This window comes from Empidonax traillii, unplaced genomic scaffold (genome assembly GCF_003031625.1).
Source record: "Empidonax traillii isolate 1590-97213 ecotype Southwest subspecies unplaced genomic scaffold, ASM303162v1 scaffold190:size869923, whole genome shotgun sequence".
NCBI lineage: Eukaryota > Metazoa > Chordata > Aves > Passeriformes > Tyrannidae > Empidonax > Empidonax traillii.
Genome location: NW_020955383.1, coordinates 37,600 through 61,328, shown reverse-complemented (window position 1 = coordinate 61,328; position 23,729 = coordinate 37,600). Strand labels below are relative to the sequence as shown.

The following is a 23,729-nucleotide window of genomic DNA, read 5'->3' as shown; positions in this document are numbered from 1 at the left end:
TCATTGCTCTGACTGTTCTTAAAAGAAAGCATCACTTACAAATCATGAGTGCTAATTAAAATGAGTCATGCTTTTAATTAAAAATAAAATCTGTGCAGGCCCCAGCAGACTAACGATATTACACATATGCCATGCTTCATCCCCACTGTAAGTTATTTTTTTGTACTTCTTTTCCCTCTGTCATGAATGTTCCCGTTATGTTCTCCCTCCTTCCCATTATCCCTGTTCATTATTTCTGGTTGTTTGGCAGTCTGATCTCTCAAGGTGCTTGACTGAGTGTCAGCTGATGAAAGGACATGGGTTTTGTCTTAAAATGCATACAATTCTCAGATTTTAAATTCTTAATTTAGGATTCTATTGCTTTATTTGCTCTTGGGAGTTATATATCCTTGGAACAATTGAATTCTTATAAAAGAGCCACCAACAAAAGTGTTTGAGCTGTAATGGAGGGTGGAGGCAACTCGCCTGCCTATTGAAGTGCATCTTTCATCATCAGAACAATAGCTGGTTCTTTTCCCTTGTCAACTGACCATCTTTTTTCCTTCCATTAATTAGCTGAAATCTTGAACAATTCATCCTTGGCCCTCCACTGCCTGCTCTGATAATCCCTCAGGATACTTGGGATAGGATCATAAATCACAAGAAAAGATGTTCTGATTTTTGTTCCTCTGCTGATGGGAAGGTACTGTGTCTGCTACGTATGGAAGGAGAACCAATTTCCTGAGGTTTGCACTGGAATTTGTTATTTATTGATTGTGTAAGTGCAAATCCCTCTGAGCTGCATTTTGCTGTCTGTAGAGAGGAATCTTTCTATGTCTTTAAACCATAAATAAAATTTAGGTAAGTGCTAATTGTTAAGCATCCATGTAGGAGGAGACACCTAATAGGTTTCTCCCCCCAGTCTTGTTGTATGTGCAACTCAGGCGGCTGCTCAGGGTGGGCAGAAGGGCAGGCATTGAGAATGTCAGAAAAAAAACCCTCATTCCCTTTTCGTTTCATATGCCCAGTGCTACATAGAGCTGACAGGGAGAGCTTTTAGGAGAAGAAATTGTAGGGAAAATTCTGTTCAACTTCCAGCCCTCTGGCTGCTGCAGATGGAAACTTTGTAGATTTTGCTTCTGAATTCCAAACAATTATCCATTGGCATGTGCAAATACAGTTTTTTTTCATAAGGCAAATCAACCACATCTGGTGGCTGATTTTTCTCAGGTATTGCAAAACCCTTTTTATGAGGGCAACATTTTATTCATCAGAATAAAGATGTTTATAATTCTTAAAAAATGAATACGTAAGTTTTTATTGTTTACAAAAATATTTTTTTTCCTTAAACAATGCTAGTAAAGTACTGAGCTATTTCTGCTGCACTTTATCTCGAGTGTTTTAAAGGAAACAAAATTACAGAAAGCAGATCAGACCTGTGCTTAACTGCAGCCACCATTACTTCTGTAGCCTGTAATTTTAACAGATGACAGATAATCCTTTCTGGACTGTCAGTTCAATGATTCATCATTCACATCTCTGTGACTAGAGGTGGTGAAGATCTTGAGGAAATTAAATTGAAGGTGGCAGTAATTTCCAAGAACCCAAGGAAGGTTTTGAGAACTTTCCAAGCCATGTTGGTTAATGGAGGGATTCAGGACGGGTGTCTATGGGTGTCATTTATTTCTGAGTACCAGATTTGCTGAATGTGCATTTGACAACTCGTGATGGGAAGAGGCATTGGAGAAAAAACTTCAGATGTGACTGAATGTCTGTATGTTGCTTATATATGGCATTGCTTTAGCAGTGAAAACTTATGGCCTGAGTTAGGAATCTCACTAGACAAAATACTGGGTTGCTTGTAGTATCTGCACTGTCTTGAACTCTGGCAATGTTAATTTTTGCTTGAAAGAGCTGTATGTAAATTATTTCTTTTCTGTGATTAACTTAAGAAAAATTAATTAATCTGTGTTTCCACTGGAACTTAGTGATCATCAAGCCTGAGGCTTATGTTATGAGGTTTCCAGAACAATAATTATTATAAGGCTTGAAAAGAGTTTTTTCCTCCATGTGAAAGAGGCTAAAATATTTGGAAGGTTTTTTTTAAATACAGAAGAAAACCTCCTCTACACCAGGGTTCAGTGGTTTGTGTAGCTGCCTGGCATACACAGGAGGTTGATATCAAGTTCCTGCCCTGTTCAGTCAAGGGAATTTAGGCTTTCTCTCTCCTAGATGAGATCCATAAAAGGCAGATTCTCTTTTGTTAACTTTTTTCCTGTGTGAGCCATTTCACTTTTTTTGTGAAGAATTAAATAAATGTCTGTTGGCTGATCCCATATGGTGTGCTTTAAAAAAACCAACCAAACAAGTAAAAGAGTTTTTTTTCCTGAAAAAAATCAAATAAAGAAGTATTGATACAAAGAGGAGTCCTTCAAAGATATACACACTTACCAGCAGTGCTCCCCCATTCTTTATGAATACATCAAAGCCTTGCATTTTGCTTTTCATTCCTTCTTATTACCATTCCCTGGAGAGAGATCTCTCTTTGTAGCTAATTCTGAATTGAAGAGCATTGCTTAGAATCAAAGAATATCCTGTGTTGGAGGGGACTCATCAGGATCATTGAATCCAAATCCTGGCCCTGCAGAGGATACCCCAACAATCCAACCATGTGCCTGAGAGCAATGTACAAACACTTCTTGAGCTCTGCCAGGCCTGGTGCTTCGACCATTTCCCTGGGGAGCCTGTTCAGTGCCCAGCCACCCTCTGGGTGAAAAACCTTTCCCTAATATCCAACCTAAACTGCTCTGACTCAGCTCCAGCCCTTTCCTGGAGTCCTGTCAATGCTCACAAGAGTGAAGAGATCAGTGCCTGCCTCTGCTCTTCCCCTCACAAGGAAGTTGTAACTTCAGTGAGGTCTCCCCTCAATCTCCTCCAGGCTGAACAGACCAAGGGCTCTCAGCTGCTCCTCTTATGCCTTCCTCTCCAGACTCTTCACCATCTCCATAGCCCTCCTTTGGACACTCTCTAATGACTTCATATCTTCCTCATGTTTTGGTGCCCAGAACTGCACACAGGACTGGAGGTGAGACCACAAAGATGGTTGAGAAGACAATTGGTCATGATAAAGCTCTAGGAAAACGTCCATTTTTCCTGAATGGATTAGAGATGGAGGTGATTGATCCCAAGACAGGCATTATTTTAGTGAAGAAATACTGCTATTTTACTAGACCTCATTAGAAATACTGCTATTTTACTAGGCCCCATTTTCAAGTGTGCATCTCTCTGACTCATCCTTTAAAGCTCAAAATCCAATTAATTGCATAAGAGCTTTCCCTATTTTCTTGCCTTATTCTTTCCACCACTGGGCAGAAATAGTCATTTTTTTTCAGAGTGCCATATTTCACACTTCAATTTAATTTGGCTGATAATGATTTGTTAAGCAAATGTAAGTATGAAGAGCACAGGCTGGCTCTCACACATAAAGCATTCAGCCACTTCAGCAGTTCCTTTAAAACCCCGCTCCAGCCTTATAAAAGCTGCAGGTGCAAAGCAGTTTGCCTCTGTACCACTTGAACAGAAGATAAAGGTAACATGGAATTTTATGTTCAGTGTAACTGTTTGGCAAGTGTAATGTTGTAAGAAGTGGACTAGGTTGGTGGTTTCCATCAGGAATACACGTTCTAATGAATGGACTGTCTCTTTTTTTTTTTTACTGTTGAAGAAAAAGGAGAACTGATCATGGTGTGCATCACGTCTGAGACAAATAGAATTGGAAATGGAAAATATGGCACTTTGTGTATTCAGATGGAAGAGCTGTTTTTGAGGCTCTTTTCATCTTCAGTGGTCTAACTATGAAGTGATTCTTCTCACAGTAGTTACATCATTTTTAAATCTTACTTTAAAGTGGAGGGTATTCTTCAGCTCAAGGAGAAACATCATATTCTTCTAATCTTCCTCCCCCTCCACTATGTAATTCAATGTATCTTTCAACAGAATTTTCTTACTTTCTTTGGGCGTCCCACAAACTTCTGTTCTTACCCTGTTTCCTTTTCATCAGTGGGTTTTTGAGCTTCGTCTGCTTTCAAGGATTCAATATCATCTTAACACTGGTGTTTTGAATATTTCTCTCTCCACTTTCAACTCATCTGTGCTTACTCAGGACTGCATTCTGGCGTGTTTCCCAAGAAGTATTTTCTATCCACTGAAATTGAGGAAGGACAAAACCAAGCTCCATATCTTTTCCCCCTTAATCTCTGAGAGTTGCTTGAAGCTATAATGTTCCCCAGGACCTTCTGCCCATTTTTTCCCCTGTGTCTTCCTTCAGTACTGCCAAGTCTGGCACTGAACCGGTCCCTAAATGCCACACCACGTGTGTTTTTAACCCTTCCAGAGACGGTGATTCCGTTACTTACCTAGGCAGCCTGTTTTTCAACATCATATTTTAAGTTGATAAACATAGTGTGTTATCAATAATATCAATTTTATCAATTCAGCATAATATTTTACATAGTTAATCTTCATATCCATATTGCCAGAACTGCTTCAATGTTCAATATGATAGGAGTTACTCCGCTTTGTATTTTTAGAGTAGGATTTGGACCATTTTGTAGTTCAAGGAGAATATTAGTGCCGTGAACAAAATCAAATGTGCTGCTTTCAGCTCAATAATATTTAACATTTACTCTGCATTTATTTTCTAACCTTTTAACGAAAACAGGAAAAAGTGAAATAGTAGAACAACCCTTTTTTAAATTGAAATAATTACTTATCTTGCTTATTTCTAACTTCAATGAACATTTAGTAGATATTTTTGATGATTCTTCACTGAAGTATTACTTTTTTAAAAAGTCATATTATTTGAGTACTAAATACCTCCTCCCCCAAAAAAAAACCCAAAAAAACCACAAAAAAACCCCCACAAAAAACCAAACCACCAAGAGTGAGAAAGGGATTTACAGCAAAATTTGCTTTTAAAAACTTAGTAGTACATCTTGAAAGATATTTGAATGGTAAAGAGTTTTAGAATGTTAAAAAACCCCCAAACTTGAAAGGACATTCAGCTGTCACCCATCTAGTCACACATAGCTGTTGTTTTCACTAAAAAGCAGGAATATGAATCAATTTTGAGTAGAGATGATGTTGTGCTGGGCAGAATTGGTGCTGCTGGAAGAGATGTGTGGAGGATATCGTAGAAAAGTTTAAGAATATCGTGAAACACAGATGAGATTTTGAAAATTAATATCTGTGTTATAAGGAAACTGTGCTAGAAACATGTAGAGGAAGAGATGAGATGCAAATGCATCCTTGCTGCCCACATGCCCTTCCCAATGACCCCAAACCTTGCTTAGGCTCGAGTGAGGATTTGTGCTGTGCTCGTCTGCTCCTGAGCCCAGACTGCCACTGGTGTCCACAAGCTGTGGACAGGGTATTTTGTGAAGTGGATGGCAGCTAAAGATCAGGTGCTGATTTAATTCAGTACTTAGATCAGCTTGGAATTGTGGTCCCTGTGGTGAAGGGGAAGTGCAACGCTCAGTTTTCCCTGGATCTTTTTCATTACTGAAACAGCTACTGATGTGGGATGTGAGAACACAGGCAGGAAAGAGGATAGATAAAAAATAGTTAGGAAGAAGAGTTCTGTGATTCCCTATTGCCCATGGAAGTGAACACGGTTTAGATTATTTTTCTTGACAGAGAGGTAAACTGTGGCATATTAGTATTCCAGTTTAGATGCGTGGAGAGAGTGACACACTTGAAATTAGGACATGTAATTATGACATAGCTATTCCAGCACACCACTGGCTACACCATTATTACAAAAAGTGAACTTGCACTAATCTTTCAGGAATAACACCTCCATAAAATAATGCAGGACAAGAAATCACTTCAGTCTTTAGCTCTGCCAAGACCAGGGGGATTCACTTTCTGCTTGCTCAGTGTGAGCTCAATGTGTTGCTGGTTTGCAGGAAGTTCTTTCTGACCTAACTATAAAGCCTGAAATTGAAAGTAATATTTCTAGACTGACTTTACTACTTGGCATTCACAGACTGGAAGTAGGAGCAAAAGGAAATTTTGAGAATTAATACATTTAATTTCTAGGACTCAGATGCTTGTAATTGCACTGCAGCCAGAAATGCCCTTGTATGCACTGCATGGATAATACACATTATCATAGAAGCTGCTTATTAATATTTAGATGAGGAATTTTTCATTTTACATCTAAGATAATATTACTAATACAATCAGAGTGTAGTTGATAAATACAACACTATTTCTGCTTAATTAAAAAACTCTTTCATTATAAGAAACTATTAACAAAAGTACATTGATATTTTATAGATACAAATCCACTGAAATTAAGCTAGATTTTCAAAAGAAAAAAAGGGGTTTTTTTTCCTAGGGACTATTTCGTCCTATGTCTGGATACAATGTATTTTAAAAAAATTTCCCATTACTGCCACAAGACTCAACTTTTTGTTGGCCAAATGTCATCCATCGAAAGATCCTTTACCCTTGCTTTGATTTCGTTTAATATAGTCTTCAAGAGAATAAATGCAGATTCACTAATCAAGCTGATGTACCAGTGTCATGATGGATGATGCATTTCCTGGAGACACGGGACATGTGAGTTGTTGATGATTCTTGTGGGTTCCCTTCCAACTCAGCATATTCTGTGATTCTGTGAGTCCCTCTTTGTTCACATTGACAGTGGAGGCCTGAACTTCAACATCTGGCTTAAGGCTAAAGGCATGGAAAGCACCCAGTCCTATGTCTCTGTGCATTGTGAAATAGTTCTGGGGAATCAGCATATCAAATTATCTTTTTCTGTTGAGTTTCTGGCATTAAATATAATTTAACAAAACATTCAGTACTCATCAAATGTGTACACATTGGACATCACTGAACATACCACAGGACAAAAAAAAGGTGGACATGACAGCAACAGATGCTTTAAAGAATTATTTGCACAAATTACCTTCCTCCTGACTTGATTTCAGATGATTGGAGGGAAACATCCGAAATACAGTTTTGACTCTGAAGACAAAAGTTATAAGGCTTCCCCACTGGGTCATACTCAAGACAGGGTCAGGTAGTGAAGTGATGACCTAGAATATGTAAACTGGTAAAGTAATCAGTAAAAAGGACTTTAGATGGATTGATTTTTATTTCTGTGCCTCAGGTATCAAATTAGAAAAATGAAAATGTTTTTATTGAGTTTCCTTTTAAAGTACTTGGAGACAATTAGAAGAGAGTCCTGTGATACACACTTTTTGTGGTGTTGTCTGTTTATGTACAACCTGGAATTTGTCTTGGCATGGGGACCTCTGTCTCAGTTCCATTGTCCTTGCCACCAGTTTCACTGCAGGCATCTCTAAAAAGTAGAAACATTCCCTGTGATGCTGCCATCTCATGAGACAAATCTTGTCTTTCAGTCATTAGCTGATACATTACAGTTTATTACATCTGTAAGTTATAAAGCGAAATTTATCTAAAGAAAATCTAAAAACTCCAACAGCCTTAAGTTTATTAACAATAGTAACTCGACTATAAATCACTGTCTACATGAACCCGTTAAAAAGGCCTCAATTCTGGACCTATTCTATAAAAACTTGTGTTAGGTCTTCAGGATTTAGCTTATGGGTTTTTAAGAAGGCAGATCTTAACTAGATGAAATTATAAAGTTAACTGTGAGGTATGAGCTCAACCACTCTGCATTTTATTACTGGTTGCAGTTTGTGGCTGAGTACACAGCACAGAGATACTCACATCTGTAACAAATAACCTTTTTTCCTAAGTGAAGCTCAAACACATATTAGCACAGCCTATTTATCTGAATGAACCAAGGCTGCAAATAATTAAGAATCTACTCTGGGAATACTTACACCATCATGGAAGCTGATTTTCATTCAAGTTGTATCAAAAGAAACCCCAATAACCTTGCTCAACTCGTTTTACACACAACTGCCATTCGTCATCCTGGTGACTTGCTGTGACTGAGCCCGTTATTTTTATGTATTTATTCGTTCTTACTGAAGGAGTCACCAAATTTGATCTTGTCCTACATCTTGTTCAGTGCACAATGGGACAGCTGGTATGAAGGAGCAGACCTAATTTCTTTTACTCCATATTAACAGTGCTGTTGCAGGCTTTTCCTCATGACAGATATTGGGTATATTGATGGTTGTAGCAGCAGCTCAGAGATGTGGTGAGGTTTCTCTCACCTCCACCTGTCTTCTCTGTCTCTTGCAGAGCCCTCAGACCCTGACTTTCTGCACTTCCAGTCCTTTGACACACTGTTTTTGGTAATGATTTTAATTTTGGTGTAGCAGTAGATAGAGGATTCTATTCCAGATGGAAGGAAGGGTGAGTGTTCTGGAACGTGTAAAAACAGAACTAAACAATTTCCTTTACTCAAAAACTCTGTAAAAATAGACAAAAATACAGGAAACAGTCAAAGCCTGGAGATGTCCAGTTGAACCCACTCAGAAGAGGACTGTCACCAATACTAGATCTGCTCAGCCATGACTTTGTCCAGCCCTGGATTTGGAAGCTCCATTGAGGAATTTTCTCAGAGCCTCTCCTGTTAACTGCTGCAGAGCTGCTCTGTCCTCCCATGAGAAAGGTTTCCCTAACAATCTACTCAGTCCTTCCAAATTGCAATTTCTGGCTGTCATCCCTCATTATATCCTCTGACACTAACAAGAAGAACTTGGATCCGTCATCTTTCTAATTGCTCTTCAATTATTCGTAGGCAGCAGCCTATAATTATTTGATCCCCTTAGCTTCCCCAAACTTAGCTGATTTATTTGAATATTAGTGCCAGCAGACATCGTTATGTTTACAGTTCATTCACATCCGAGATATCCTGTGCTGATGACTGGAGTGCATTAAAATCTTTGAGTTTTACTTCATTTCAGTTCATTAGAAACACTTTCTTTCAGTAGATCTCTTCCATGAGTTGTCCTACCTTTGCTCTCATGCTCAAAACCTCAGTTCTTCTCAATGCTCAGTGAAAATTATTCTCCTACTTTGGAACCGTGTTTAGATTTTCCATCTTTATTTCATTTCTTCCTACTGTGTTATGTCTGAAGGCTCCTTTGCTTCGCTTCTTAATTTGACTTGCAAACCTAATTAAGCCTTAGTTTTGGCAGTTCTTTTTTCCTGTACTTCTTGACTTCTAATGGTCTGGCTGATCCTATTCCTTCTCAAAATGCAACTGACTGAAAAGTGATTTCTTGTGAATATAAGAATTTACTTTTATAGTAGGAGGTTCAGGTTCTAAACTGCAAACCTGTGACTGTGTTGACATTGTTTATGCTACTGTCTCTTAGCTTTATATTAAAATGACTGATACTCTTTGTAAAGCTTTATGGAGGTTTGCAGGTTTTTAGTTTAAATGTTTTGCTAGTTTTTGGTTTAAATGTCACTGAGAATTATGATTCTATGTGATATAAGACTGGCCCACTTACTCTAAATTAGAAGAGAAATGTATCGGGCACAGTTTTTATGGTCTGTGTGTCTGCTAAATCACCTCTGCATTTCACAGCTTTAGGCCCTGGGAAATATTTATAGTTTTTGCTTAGATACAGCAAACTCTTCATTTAAAGCTCAGAAGAAGTTTGGTTGGGAGTTTTTATGTATTTGTGCATTATTTTGCATCTTTTCCTGTTGCATTAGAGGAGAATTGTTAGCAGTGAAGGAGTGCTGGTAATTGGGTGGGGAGGGAGGCAAACAGAGACTGATGTCTCTGCCCATGTGTAGAGTGTTGTTCTGTGACTCCTTTGGTCTATTTGTAAAATGGATGTAGAACAGAAATCCCCGTCATACGACCGTGTAAAATTCACGTAGGCAACGTAGCTATTCCACATTGACAAAATCATCCTTGAAAGCAACCAAAAAAGAGAGCCAGCTGAATTAATGGAGAATTTTGTCTTTATTATTGTGAGAAATCTTATCCCCTTCTTTCCTGACCTGTTAAATCCCCTCAATAATCAGTGTTCCTTCTGAAATCGTACTCAGCCTTGATCTTTTCTACACTACATCTTGATCTATACTCTGCATTTCACTCATGGCCTTTAGAGAAGCATCATCTACTCTGTCATCATGAGAACAGAGATTCCTTTCCATCTTTGTGATACCGGTATTGATTTTCCTCACGCTCCTCTTCCCTCTCTTTTGGTAAACATAGTTAACAGTCTGTGACTGATACTGGAGTTCACTTTCTTATAAATGCTGAAGAGAAATGGAAGTGTTCCATTGTTTTTCAGGAATGAAGGTATTTTTCTAGCTGTTTCCATGTATTTTGGAGGGGTGTTTTTTGTTAGAAATTCATCATTTGCACTTCAGCAATTGCACTAGTAGTCTACTCCCTGTTTTCATAAACACTGCAGAGAATATCTCTAATAATTAGAGAAAATGGTCCATTTTTCCACCCCCTTTCAACTGTGTGCCTGTGTAGAAATAAATAGATCATCATCTTGTAGAAATCTATGCTATGTTTATTTTAGGAGCTAAACGACCAGAATCCAGATGATTTTTTTAGGGCTTAGCCTTTATCATGGTCAGAATCACAGAATCAAGATTTTTCATTCCATCCTTGCTTTTTTGCCCTGAGAGCCTCCTCTCATCTTGAAGATTTCTGTGATATTTCTGTGTCTCTTGAACTTGGACCTCCAGTGCTGAAACTTTTCTCTGTGGCTCCCAAAGGACCAAGATAAATACTGGAAACACTAATTTTCCTCCTCCCCACTGGCATCATTGACATTATCTTCTGACTCCCCTGGCACCGGTAATGCATATCCTGAGTTTGTGCTCAGCCTTAGTCACTTAACACATGAGCAGTTTCAGTGGAGCTGCATTTAATTATAATTTTGTACAGTTGTATTCCCAAAGCATAGATCTCTTCAGGGCAGGGGAAGTTATTTGTCTTCTCCTGAGGGATGTATATGAGTCCACAGCTTGGACCTGCTGCATTTCCAAAGGTTTTTACAAAAGACCAGTCTCTTGTTTCCTCTGTTTTATCAGACTTCTTGCTCAGTCAGCTGAGGGTGCTTTGCACTGACTGGACTGACTGTCTGTCAAAGCCTTTCCAGTTCATACCCAGTTTGTGAATGTGCCAGTTTTTGGCTTCAATGCCACTGGTAGGTAAAACCTTCAGAAATTCACTGAATCCAACCAAATGTCTCCATAGCCAGTTCAAGTCTGACAGTGGCAAATAACATGAGTTTCAAGAGAAGAATAAGAATCACACAATGTATAGTGAGGCTCGTGGCCTATTTTTGTGTTTTTCTACGTTCAACATGTTCTCTAAATATGATGGCTTCTACCCATTAGGAAAAAGTAACCTCCTAAATTTTCCATTGAAGGTTGGACTTCTTTAAAAAACACAAGAATCACAGGGTTCTGTGATTCTGAAGGAGGTTTTTAATGACCATTTTTTATGACCATTTCCATAGACTGTTAGAAGTTTGGAAGTAGCCCATGGACCGAATACTGGGAGGACACTAAAATTCTTTGATCTGAAAAATTTGTACAGACAGATTTTTCTGTCTTGTGTCCCTCTCAAAACCTTCCTTCATCTTTCCCCAAGAAACATCATGCCTTGTACTCACCCCTTCCATGTCATCCATCCTGCAGTGTTGAGTGGTCAGTCCAGTCTCTGATGGGCCCAGGAAATCAGTCTCTGCTGCCTCCAGGAGTGCTTTTTCAAAAGAAATGCTGTCTCCTATACCACCCTGAGGCTTAGGAGGAGCTTTGCTGAATAACTTCAAAGATATTTTCCATTGTTCTTCAAATTATTTGTGAAATTCCCTCATATTTTAGTGTATTTTAATTTTGAGGGAAGATAGTATTTCCATGAAAGGTAATTTCAGAGCATCTCCACCCCAGTCAAAGTGAATTTAAATTATATACAAGATCACAGCATTTACACATTCATATCCCAGTTGTGGATCTTTACCAGTTGCCAGGTTATCTATTCCAGCATTTTAGAATTCAGTCTATTTGTTCATTAGAATTTAAAGCCCTCCCAATTTTTTATGTCAAGAACATACTTAAGAAATTAAATACTTTAACTTTTCCAACAGTTGCATTCAATTTGAAGGATCTAGTAAACATTATGAAACACAGCTATGGGAAATCCCACGTGGCTAATAAAGTTTTGGTAGTAATAGGAGATAAATTTAAGTTTTCATAATAGATTATCTAAACATCTCCAATGCAAAGCATTAAACAAAGCAGGCCCAGAAGCTATTGTATGGTTTTTTTAACTATCTTCAGAATCTGTAAAGAATCTGAATAAATATAATAATTTTCCAACTCTTGATGTTCTGGCAGAAATGTTGCTGCTTTTCCCCCCTATTGTTACAAATACTTGTGTTCAGAATTTCAGAGTACATTTGTTGTTTGTTTTTTTACGTTAGCAAGAAGATATTCCTACCTCCCAGTAATTTGATTTTAACCATTTGCACGGTTTCATTAAAACTGTCTTTTAGCAAGAGGAAGTGTAGTAATTTATCCTTACAGGGATGTTGTGACTCAAACACTCCCTTCCCTTCCTGTTGCTTGATCCAATGTAATTAAATAATAGATTTCATTTCATAACTTTGCAGTAGCAATAAAGAGGAAATTATGTTCAGAAGGCATGTTTATTTTTTTTCCTCAGCCTTTTCATGGCTTAAAAGTGATTCTTTCTCTTCGTGCTAAAGTAATGTGAAACAGCCTTTTCAAACTTATGTCCTTGGGAAATGAATGTTAATTAAAGAATGAACATTAAATAGGAGTTAGGAAATCAGGGCCTTTTTTCAGACACAAATATCTGTTGTTCAGATTTTACATTTATGTTCCTTTGTGGTGCTTTCTTTTCTCTCTCTTGAGTGAGAGGTCCCTCCTTTTTTTCTTTCTTTCATCTTTCCAAGACAAAATCTGTCAAGTTCATGTTATCATCATGCAATTTACCTTGTGGTTTTTGAAGCTCTGACAATTGTAATTCATATAAATAAGAAAATACAGCAAAACAACACATGCATAAAAAAATTTGGGCTTCCTTTCCTCATTTTTATGGGCAAATATGTCTACCTTGGACTGGGACTATTGTTTTCATAAATTTCCCTCATTTTTTTCTCTTTATCTTGGAGTAGAAGATTCTTGGAGGAAAGAAGTCATAGATTTAGAATTTTGAAACCATTTTGAAATGTCCTGGAGAGACATTTCTTTATATAAGAAAATAAATTCATAGAACTGTCATTGTATGACCCATTCTGATTATACCTTATAATCGTGGACATTAAAGATTACGGAACAGGATGAGATTTTCTCTAGTGTCATAATGTACACTCCATGCATATCTTGTGGTTAAAGAAGCATTATAAACTAAATGATATTTTTTTTTCCTATTGATAATTTGGATACATCTTGCAAGATGACAGTTACCTGACTGTCAAAATTCTGCAGGCAGTATAATGAACCTTAAGCCAATACACCTGTATGCCCTCTCTGGTATCCAAAACCCTTTAAACCCATAGTCCTTTACATCTTTTATGTGTTTCACTGTTTAACCCGAGAGATCCTGTAGCATTTACCTGTAGTTACCAGATGCTCTCGCTTGCTTGAAAGCTGCACTTGAGCAGATGAGAATAAAAAAGAGTGAAGAAAGAGCAATGTGAATCATGTTTAACTTACAAAGTCTTCCACCAGTATTTCCAAGTATGAATATGAAGGCATATCTCTCCAAGGCTGTGAATAGTTGTAGAGCTTTCTAATGAAAAATGTTGCTATGTTGTATCTTTGGTTGAACCTGAATCCTTTTTTTTTTTCTCCTTCTGTCTCCTAATCTAAGTTTTCAAAAGACATCAAATTTCAAAGCAATGTCTTACTTATGTTTTGAGATTTAATTTTTTGGTCATTCAATTTGGAGTGTTTGAAGAAAATTTTTTTATTACTTTGAGATCACTTCAGCCAGAGGATCAGTGTTCCTGTCTTCACAGAATCACAGAAACACAGAATAGGTAAAGCTGGAGGGGACCACAGTGAGTAATCTGGTCCAAGCTCCCTGATCAAGCGGGGCCATCCCGGAGCACTTGGCACAGGATTGTGTCCAGATGATTCTGGAATATCTCCAGTGAGGGAGACTCCACACCCTTTCTGGGCAATCTGTTCCAGTGCTCAGTCACTGCACAGGAAAGAAGTTCTTCCTCATGTTCAGGTGGAACTTCCTGGGCATCATTTTCTGCCCATGGCCTCTTGTCCCATTGCTGGGCACCCCCGAGCAGAGCCTGGTCCATCCTCTGCCCCCTCCCTGCAGAACCTGACAGACATGGATGAGGTCCCCTCTCAGTTGACTTTTCTTGAGATGGAACATCCCCAGCTCCCTCAGCCTTTCCTCATCAGAGAGATGCTCCAGTCCCTTCATCATCTCTGTCACCCTCCGCTCTACCAGCTACAGGAGCTCCCTATCTCTCTAGTCCTGAGGAGCCCAGAGCTGGGCACAGCACTGCAGATGTGCCTCACCGGAGCAGAGGGGCAGGATCATCTCCCTGACCTGCTGGCAGTGCTCTCAGTAATGCATCCATTGGCCTTGGCCACAGGGCACACTGCTGGCTCATGGATAGCTTGTTGTTCACCAGGACCCCCAGATCCTTCTCCGCAGAGCTGCTCTCCAGCAGGTCACCCCCCGCCTGTGCTGGTGCCTGGGGTTGTTTCTTCCCCAGGTGCAGGACCTTGCATTTGCCTTTGGTGAGCTTCAGACAATTTTCTGCCCATCTCTTCAACCTGTCCAGGTCCTCTGTTCTCAGTGCACTGCTGATTGCCTACTCTTTGTAGCAATACTTGCTGTGCAGTTCTTTCACTACCCTGAGGCTCCCTCTAAAAGCACTTTATCGCTGTGCTTGGAGGAGGTAAATACATGTCTTATTCTCCCTGTGTCCAGCAGTGATGCCTGATTCCAATTTGCTGTCATATGGAAAGGAAGAGTATTTATTTAGGGTTCTGGTGAAACTAATATAAAGCAGTGATTATTTTCCTTTGTGAGCAATGTAAGGATACATGATTTATACAAATGGTGCTCTTTACAGCAATGGGAGAAAGGAGCCTGTTTATATTAGATGGTGTCTCAATCAACAGAGAGCAGAGTTTTTTCTCCTTGCAGCACTGGAAACTGTGGAATAATAATCATGAGTGGTGGTTTCTTCTGGGATTTGAAACCAAAGGACAGGAAGCTGGGGTATAACGTAAACCTCTGCTGGTTTGCATGCCATAGTAATATTAGAGAAAGAAAAGAAATGGAACTAATCGATGGATAGGAAATGAATCTGAGTTAATAGATAAAATATTCCAAAATAATATTATTTTCAGTTCTTAAAAAGGGTAAATTCCAATGCTTTTTTTGTTTCTTTTACTAAAGGAAAGGTGAATGCATTTATTGTTGAAAAGATTGCACATTCTTGTTTTTTCACAGTAACTTTTAGTGCCATAAAGTCATTAAAAGGTGCAACTTAGGTGGAAGTAATGGTTATATTTGAGATTCACAGCTTGGAATAGCTATAATGATACTGCTGTGAAAATGGAACAGCTCATTGGGAAAGTTTTACTAGTTAGTTTTATTATAGTTTGGACTAGATGACCTTTAAAGGTCCCTTCCAACCCAAACAATTCTATGATTCTACAATAATTTCCTGCAAAACATCAGCAGTTATTTGGTTTAGATACAGGGAAATTTGCTGCAGTGATTTACAGTGGGATGGAATAATTTACCTCAACATCCAGAATATCCTGACAATCCTAGATCGTGGACAGTCAACAACAGAGGACACCTACACTCCTTTTTCTTAGAAATAGAGAGATCTGTTTGCAGAAGTTGGAGTTCTTTTGGCCATGAGAGTTCTTCAGTTTCTTATTGGCTAATTAATCTTTCATAACTGTAGAGCTCCCACTTCACAAAGCTTTTTTCACAGTCTCGTGTTCGTTCTAGAGAACACTACTCCATCCTTTCCACTTGGATGATATTTTTCAAGCTTATTTTTTTCTCCCTTGTCATAATAAGAGCTGGAGCAGCAGTTTCCAAGTTTGTTTTCTTGCCTGCTGTTATCACCAGCAGTGGGAGAGAGCATCAGCAGTGGCCATCCCCAGTGACACACCAAGTCTTGAATTAACGCCTGTGTAGCCTCTGAATAATCTGACCACATGAAAACTGAGTCCAGTGAGTCTGAATACTTTTCTGTGCCCAGAGACTTCATGGTTTTAGTGTTGTTGGTATAATTTCACTTCGTTTGGTCAGTATTGCCTGCTGTAAATGTCAGGTGTGCAATAGGGTTTCTTTTGTTTCCTGGAGAGCAGAAGAATTACAGTTATAAAATGTTGGCCCAAAATGTTGATTTTGGAATTCAAATTGAAAGAAGGAAAAATAGGAAAAAGTCATGCCTGAAGCTTAAGTTGAAATGTAGTTATTGTTCATAAGTGCATTAAATTCTTTTCCCTGTGTGACAGAAAATGGAAAAACAAGCTCTAATTTAAGAAGCTGAGCTTAAATTATTTATAAAGAAGAGATTTGTTAAAAAAAAAAGACTGATATAAGCTCATCTTTTGCAAAGTAGCAATATTAATTTCATTATTTACTTGGAAATTTATTTTACTTAGTAATCTATTTAATATAATTTTAAAAGAACCATTCTGTCTCCAGTACATGCAGATTTTCACTCTAAGTAACAGAGCTTGGGAACACAGTGTATTTTCCTGTTGGCCTATTCCATTACACAGACTGACTCTGTGTAGTTTTCTAAACATTCTGTACATTTTCCTGATTTTTTTGTTTCTTTATCTTTTGTATTTTTAGAAAGATTTTGTTTACAACGTGAAGAACATCAGCTCAAGCAAGCAGGAGGTGTTCTGCTTTTGCTATTTTCACTCCCTCGAAGTGTGTACCTTCTGTTGTTGGGGTTTTTTTTAACTTTGATTGTACTGAATGTGTTGCTAAAAACATAAAAAAACAAAACAAAAAACCCCCACATCCTGACCTTTTCTGTAATCAAAAGAAGTATGTGAGTTGTGAGTAGAGTGAGGAGACGTGATGATCTCCAAAATTGTATTCAGTGTTCAATTTAAACAGATGGGAATAGTAAGACAATATCCTCTCTTCATTATATTGACCTGTAGGGCTCTTGGGATAGTGGTGACCCAGTTAAAAATGTGTAGGTTGAGGTGTAAGGCTGCTTACTGGAGTTTGTAGGACTGACTTTCCTAAAATTTCAGTCTGAAGGCAGCTGAGGAAAGGGCTGGAACATTCTGACTTGTTAACTTTATGTCACAGAGTCATAGAATCAGCTGGGTTTGAAAGGACCTCTGAGATAATCAAATCCAACCCTCGATCCACTACCACTGTGGTTACCAGACCATGGCACTGATGCCTCATCCTAAATACCTCCAGGGATGGAGAATCCACCACTTCCCTGGGCAGCCCATTCCAATACCTGATTACCCTCTCTGTAAAAAGTTTCTTTCTAATATCCAGTCTAAACCTGCCCTGGCAGAGCTTAAGACCATGCCCTCTTGTCTTACTGATAGTTGCCTGGGAGAAGAGATCGACCCCCACCTGGCTACGACCTCCTTTCAGGGAGTTGTAGAGAGTGATGAGGTCAACCCTGAGACTTCTCTTCTCCAGGCTAAACAACCCCAGCTCCCTCGGCCTCTCCTCACAGGACTTGTGCTCCAGTCCCTTCACCAGCCTGGTTGCTCTTCTCTGGACCTGCTCCAGCACCTCAATCAATGTCCTTCCAGATCTGAGAGGCCCAGAACTGCACACAAGTATTCGGGTGTGGCCTCACCAGTGCTGAGAGCAGGGGAAGAATCACTTCCCTGGTCCTGCTGGCCACACTGTTCCTGATCCAGGCCAGAATCACCTCTGATGTTGAAACTGTTGATTATTGGACCTATAGACATGCTCTTTATGCCTTCGGTGGGAAGGAGTCCTTGTGTAACCTGCTTATTGCCAGAGATGCTTTTGAGGTAATTCTTCTCCAGCTTCTAGGAACTGGCTGCAGACTTTCTGTATCCAGACCCCACTCTCTGGGCTGCCTGAAATGTGGAAATCAAGAACTGTTGCCACCTGCTAGAAGGAGAGGAGAAGCAGTTGGTTGTGCTGCAGGGATTCAGGAGCAAGGTTTTTATGAAGGGACAAGTGTAACAACAAATATAACAAATATAATAGTCCTTGAAAATGAGTTCTCAGTAAATGCCAGAGACACAGGAGGATGAACTCGTGTTTTCTTATTCTCATGATCTGTATGGACTGAAATTCACTGTGTGTCAAGCATAAGAGCTCTTATCACCCTCCTGAACTACCTGAGAGGAGGTTGTAGCCATGCGGGGGTTGGTCTCTTCTCCCAAGTAACAAGCAATAAGACAAGAAGAAATGGCCTTCAGTTGCTCCAGGGTAGGGTTAGATTGGATATTAGGACATTTTTCTTCACAGAAAGGGTTGTCAGGCATAGGAACAGGCTGCCCAGGGAAGTGGTGGAATCACCATCCCTGGAGGGGATGTGGCACATGGGGACATGGTTTATTGGTGGACGTGGCAGTGCTGGGTTAATGATTGGACTTTACAATCCTAAAGGTATGTCCAACCTAAACAATTCCATGATTCTCTGAAGCCTCAAAATGGGACACAGAGCTTCATCTTCTTGAGGTCACACATAATCACCTGGTGTTACATTAAATTGTCTTCAGTAAAAAATACTTAGTTTTGAGACCAGATACCTAATAAGAAGAAAATTGATTGTCATTTAATGTGCAGATGGACATTTTCTGGTTTAGGCAGCTTGTGATGATTCAGTCATGCTGTTTAACCCTTGTGCAGTGATCCTAAGTCACTAAATTACAGTGCTCTGATGGGCTCCTTAATGTAATTACCTCCCCAAGATGTGCTAACTGCATAAAGCACATCCCTGTGCTGACTTATGGAAACAAATTGTGTGTTTTTCCTCTTTGTGTGTGTTAGAATGAGAAGCTGAGGTGTTAACATTAATAGCATGTGAGGTATTACATTGAAAGATTGAAGTATAAGCCTGTATCTACTTCTTTTATTTAGTTGCCTATGAAAGAGTAGCAGGATGCTCTATTTGGAATATATTTACAGGACTATATCTAAATTCAGAATATTCTCTGGTAATTTTATAGTTGCGTAGTTTTTATCTGGAAAAGATAAAAAATTGGACATTTTAATGCATATTTAATAACAAAACAGCCTTCCTGCCTCAGAAAAAAAATTCATCCAGGTGAACTATGATCTAATTTTCTTGTATAACGAAAACAAAATCGTAGCTCCTGCAGCATTATTCTTGGCTCCCAGCAGTTCCAAGGCATGCAAACATTACCACTCCAACTCTGTCCTGCAGTTTAACTGGAAGGATTATGTCACAACACAGTATGTTTGTTTTCCAGCTTTTTGTCTGTTTGTCCATCAAGACAGTTTTGTAGAAGAAGTATCGGTGATTGTTGACTTTGGAGGTAGTGGAAGAAAAAATAATTACGGAAAGAAAAAGCAGCAGACAGTCCCATTGAAGTAACTGTGCTTCTGTCACAGGAGAATGAATACTCCTTTCAACAAATCTATAATTTGCAGAAGTTGCAAAAAGAAAATAGCCGTAAGGTGACTGTTAACATACTTCAGTTCATCCTGCCAAGAAAGTTAACTTCATAAAGTCATTAAACCCGTGATTACATTTTAAAATATTATTCCCCAGCCATTTCTTCTTAGACTTTAAAATATAGTTACTGTATATACTGCTTTCTTTGTAATGTGAAAAATTGTAAAATACACTTATTTTTCATAAACTCCTAATTATTAACAGAGCTATTTGCGCTCCTATAGTTAAAATCATATCAACACTTCCGTTATTTAAACTTCACTTTTAGAGGTTCATAATTCGGCTGTAATAAAAAATATATTCAGACTCTGAGGTCTCAAATATTGTTTGCTAGTGCTAGGAAATTTAGCCTGGTTTTCTTTAAAAAGCTGAGTAATTTGGATTGTTTGCTGTTCTTCAATATCATCCCAAACAAAATATTTTGTAATGTGGGCTTAATAGTTTAAAAATTAAAAAAATCAGGAGAAGACAAGTGAGTATGTTGGAACTGCTGCTGCCCCAGATTCTGTGACTGGCACTGAGTATCCCTGAGGCTTGGAGAAGGGAGGTGGTGGGAAATTCTTGCCATATCTCCCCCGTTGCCATAAAGGAACCTCATCTGGGAAAAGTTATTGCGACATTTATATCCCAGCCTTCATCTGGAGTCACGGGCAGTGCTGCTCACAGAGACTGCAGCGAAGGGTGAGAGACCTCCTGACTTCAGGGCTGCAGAGCTGAGAGCAGCTTTTCTGGGATGACAAATGCCTGGGTGCTCCGGGATGGATCGTTCCTTTGGTACGGCTTCCTGAAATGCCCCTTCATCCCCGACTGCGGTAATGAGTCCACGAGGCCTTCCGCTCTGGAAATTAGGGAATCGGGGCTTATTGCATATTAATGGCAACTCTGGGACAGTCAAATAAGACAGTTTGTTATAATGCTAATTATAGCAGAGCACTCATGTTGTGGTTTGAGTGAGTCAATTACGTGTGTGTTAAACTATAAATACATCCTCCCCCCAACCTTGGCTGCGTGGGACGTAATTTCTGTTTAATTTCTTGGATACATATTTACCTGAGCATATCCCAGTTTCCCAGGTAAATATGTGTACCAATGCAGAACTCATTATGGTCTGTTTGGATAAATAATCCATATTTTATAACTGCACAGGAAGTAATTATTTTCATATTTTGCTTTCTTTAAGCCAAAGAAATTAAATGCTGTGTGTCCGTTCCTTAAAATAAAATAGATGCAAAAGTTGGGGCAATGCGAGAATAAAGTTTTCATTGTTTTGGTAGAAGCTGAGAATATTATTCCAGATTTTGATCTTGTGTTTATCCCAGAATAACTCCATTAAAGTAAACAGTGTTATTCAGGATTTACTTAGATGCAAATGGGACGTGAATTTGGCCTCTGCTCCTTGCTCTCCCTTCCTTCATCATGAGGCTCCTGTAAGCAACTCACACACAATCTGTGTTATAAATGTCTTTGTCACGTGTTTATCATTTGGAAAAATAATGTATTTCAGCTACAGAAATTAACATATCTGAATTTTATGGTAAGAAATTTAATGCCTTGGAGAGTCACAGAATGGTTTGGGTTTGAAGGGACCAAGAGATGGTCCTGTAAATTTTAGGGAACTAGAGCAAACTTTCACATCCGATATTTCTGCCATTGTTTTATGTGATGTTTGGGAAAGCTGTGTTGTGTTATCACCATGCTAAGGTCAGGTTTTCTAGCACTTTTAAGCTCAGTGGGGCCAAAGTCAGCCCTGGCATAAATCCATTAGCTGCAATAGATTTACACCAGAGAGGAATATTGGCTCGTACTTGGTAAATTTTTTTTTTTATCCAGCTCTTCATATTTTATGTTAGAAATATAAGTAGCTTGCATGCCCTCAAACTAATCAGAATAAGAAACAGTTTTGCTTATGCCAAAAAATAGAACTATCGTTTTTCACATTCTTACATTTTTCAAGTAAGATTGTATTACTGTGACTTCTGAATTCCTGAAATCTCTCTGGTCTCGGTGACTGCAAAGGCCAAGAGGGAGTTCCAAGGGGAAACTCTGAACCTCTTCACGCGGTATGTTTTGTGTTGTGAGTATGAGATACAGTTAACGTTTTGTGTGCGCGTGATTAGTGTGGAAAAAAATTAATGCAGTCCAGTATTATGATTTATGGACTGAATCTTTTGCCCACTGAACACTTGCCAAAGTGAAAATCTTTCCCCCCCGCCCGCCTCCTTCTTTGGATATTAGAAACAGCTACTGTTTTTGTTGATCTTTTTAACTTCTGAATAGGCCTATTTCAAGTCATAGCAGCATGGGAGCTCAGATTAATAATATACTTATTCAGCCAGTGATACTGAGTGAAACCATTGCTAGTGTGAGCATGAAGGATACGATTTCTTTAAATTATTTTCAGGTGCATTAATGCATTTCCAAAGAAGAATATATAGATGTTTAAACATAAATTACTGTTTATTGATCATGTTACAGGTGTGTATGAATTTTAATATCATGAATTTTTAAAGGTGTCTCTTCTTTTGATAACTTTTGTACTATGCTTATGGTCAGTTTTCCATCACAGGGCAAACAAGGGTGAGAGAAAAAAAAAACCCTATGATTAAATCTTGCTTGTTGGACAATGTCTTTTAATTTTGAGGATAAAGTATATTCCATGCCAGGAAGCATCCTTTCCATCCCACCGTATCTGCAGCATCATGGTTTACACTTAAACACGTTGTCCAGAGAGGTGGAAGATGCCCCATCCCTGGAAACATTCCAGGTTCAGACTGGACAGGGCTCTGAGCAACCTGATCTAGTTGAAGGTGTCCCTGTCCCATTCCTCACTGAACTAGAGGAACTTCAAAGATTCCTTCCAACCCAAACCATTGTATAGTTCCACGATCATCTTGGGAATGGGAGCAAATTGCATTGACTTCTTTCATACTTTGGGGTTGAACCTCTTCAGCCCAGCAGTTTGATAAACATCAGGTTGCACGAATCTCCAACCAAGGCTACAAGGTTTCTGACCCTGTTCTAGTTTTGATATGATCCATTTGTGTACAAAACAGCCTGATTTCCTGCACCTACTGAAGGCTGATGGGATTAGTCCCTTTGAAAGGGATTTCTGCTCTTTCCAGCGCAATTTGAGATGTTTAGGGCCTTAAGAGGCAATGAAGTTGAGGACAGTCCATTGCTTCCCACTCCTTTGGCCACCTCTTACCAATTTTTCTGGCATTCCTTGCTCAATCCCATCATTATCACTTTCATAGCTGAAAGGCCTGGTCTGCTCAATAAGGTTTTTCAATTCCTTCATTAATAGAGTTGTTTTTTCCTATCAATTCATTTTCTTTCTCCCAAATGAAATAAGAGCATGGCTAAAAAAGCTCTTCATGTGAGTCTGGTTTGTGCTAATGCTAAGTCAAGGAGGGGTAGAGTTTCTTTCAAAAAATACTTAGGTAAGCTGTTTAAAATTAATATTTGTTATTCTAAAAAATTGGGAGAGGGATCAGCCACCCTTCCATAGTTGCAGATAAAGTGCTATGGCAAGAATTTGGCATTTTTACATTGCCTGAGAGAATTGTATGTTCATTTTCTGCGCTAAGGAAAGAAAAAAAAAAGGGCTGCAGTGCTTTTTAAAAGCAATCATTTTAAATATAAACAAAAAAGCTTTTGCTTGAGATTTGTCAAAAGTCTTTCAGGCTTTTCATGAAATTGTTTTTCACTTCTTGGCAAACAAGAGCCGGGTGAGTGACACCTTTGAGAGTCCCAGCTTGTGTTTCAGTGCACAGCCTGTATTTTGCTAGTCAGAACCGTGCAAAATATTATCTGAATTTATTTAAGACAAACCCCAGTGAATAAAGTTTTGAACACTGAAAAGGCCATCTTAATTTATTCATTTATTTTAGTTGCAGCAAGCAGCTGAAGTTTCTCAGATGAGAGGAGCTCGAGTCATCTCTGCTGAAGATCTTCTGTTCTTAATGCGCAAAGATAAGGTACAGTAACAAGACGGAAGTTTTTATTTACATAATCAGCTGCTTATTTTGTTTTCAAGTGTTTGCCTAACCTATACACAAGGAGGCCATCATCATGGATAGCTTTATTTAAAAGTATAGCTGCTCTAGAATTAAA

General features: G+C 38.8%; 1 protein-coding gene across 6 annotated transcripts in view; it reads left to right on the top strand.

The window, feature by feature from the left end:
* Positions 1-23,729, top strand: part of SUPT3H (SPT3 homolog, SAGA and STAGA complex component) — a 212,735-nt gene that overhangs the window by 152,879 nt on the left and 36,127 nt on the right. For all 6 annotated transcript variants that reach the window (XM_027886601.1, XM_027886600.1, XM_027886595.1 and 3 more), the window contains exon 4: positions 23,507-23,593. In XM_027886601.1, the coding sequence (XP_027742402.1) occupies positions 23,507-23,593 (87 nt within the window). The remainder of the gene's footprint in view (positions 1-23,506; positions 23,594-23,729) is intronic.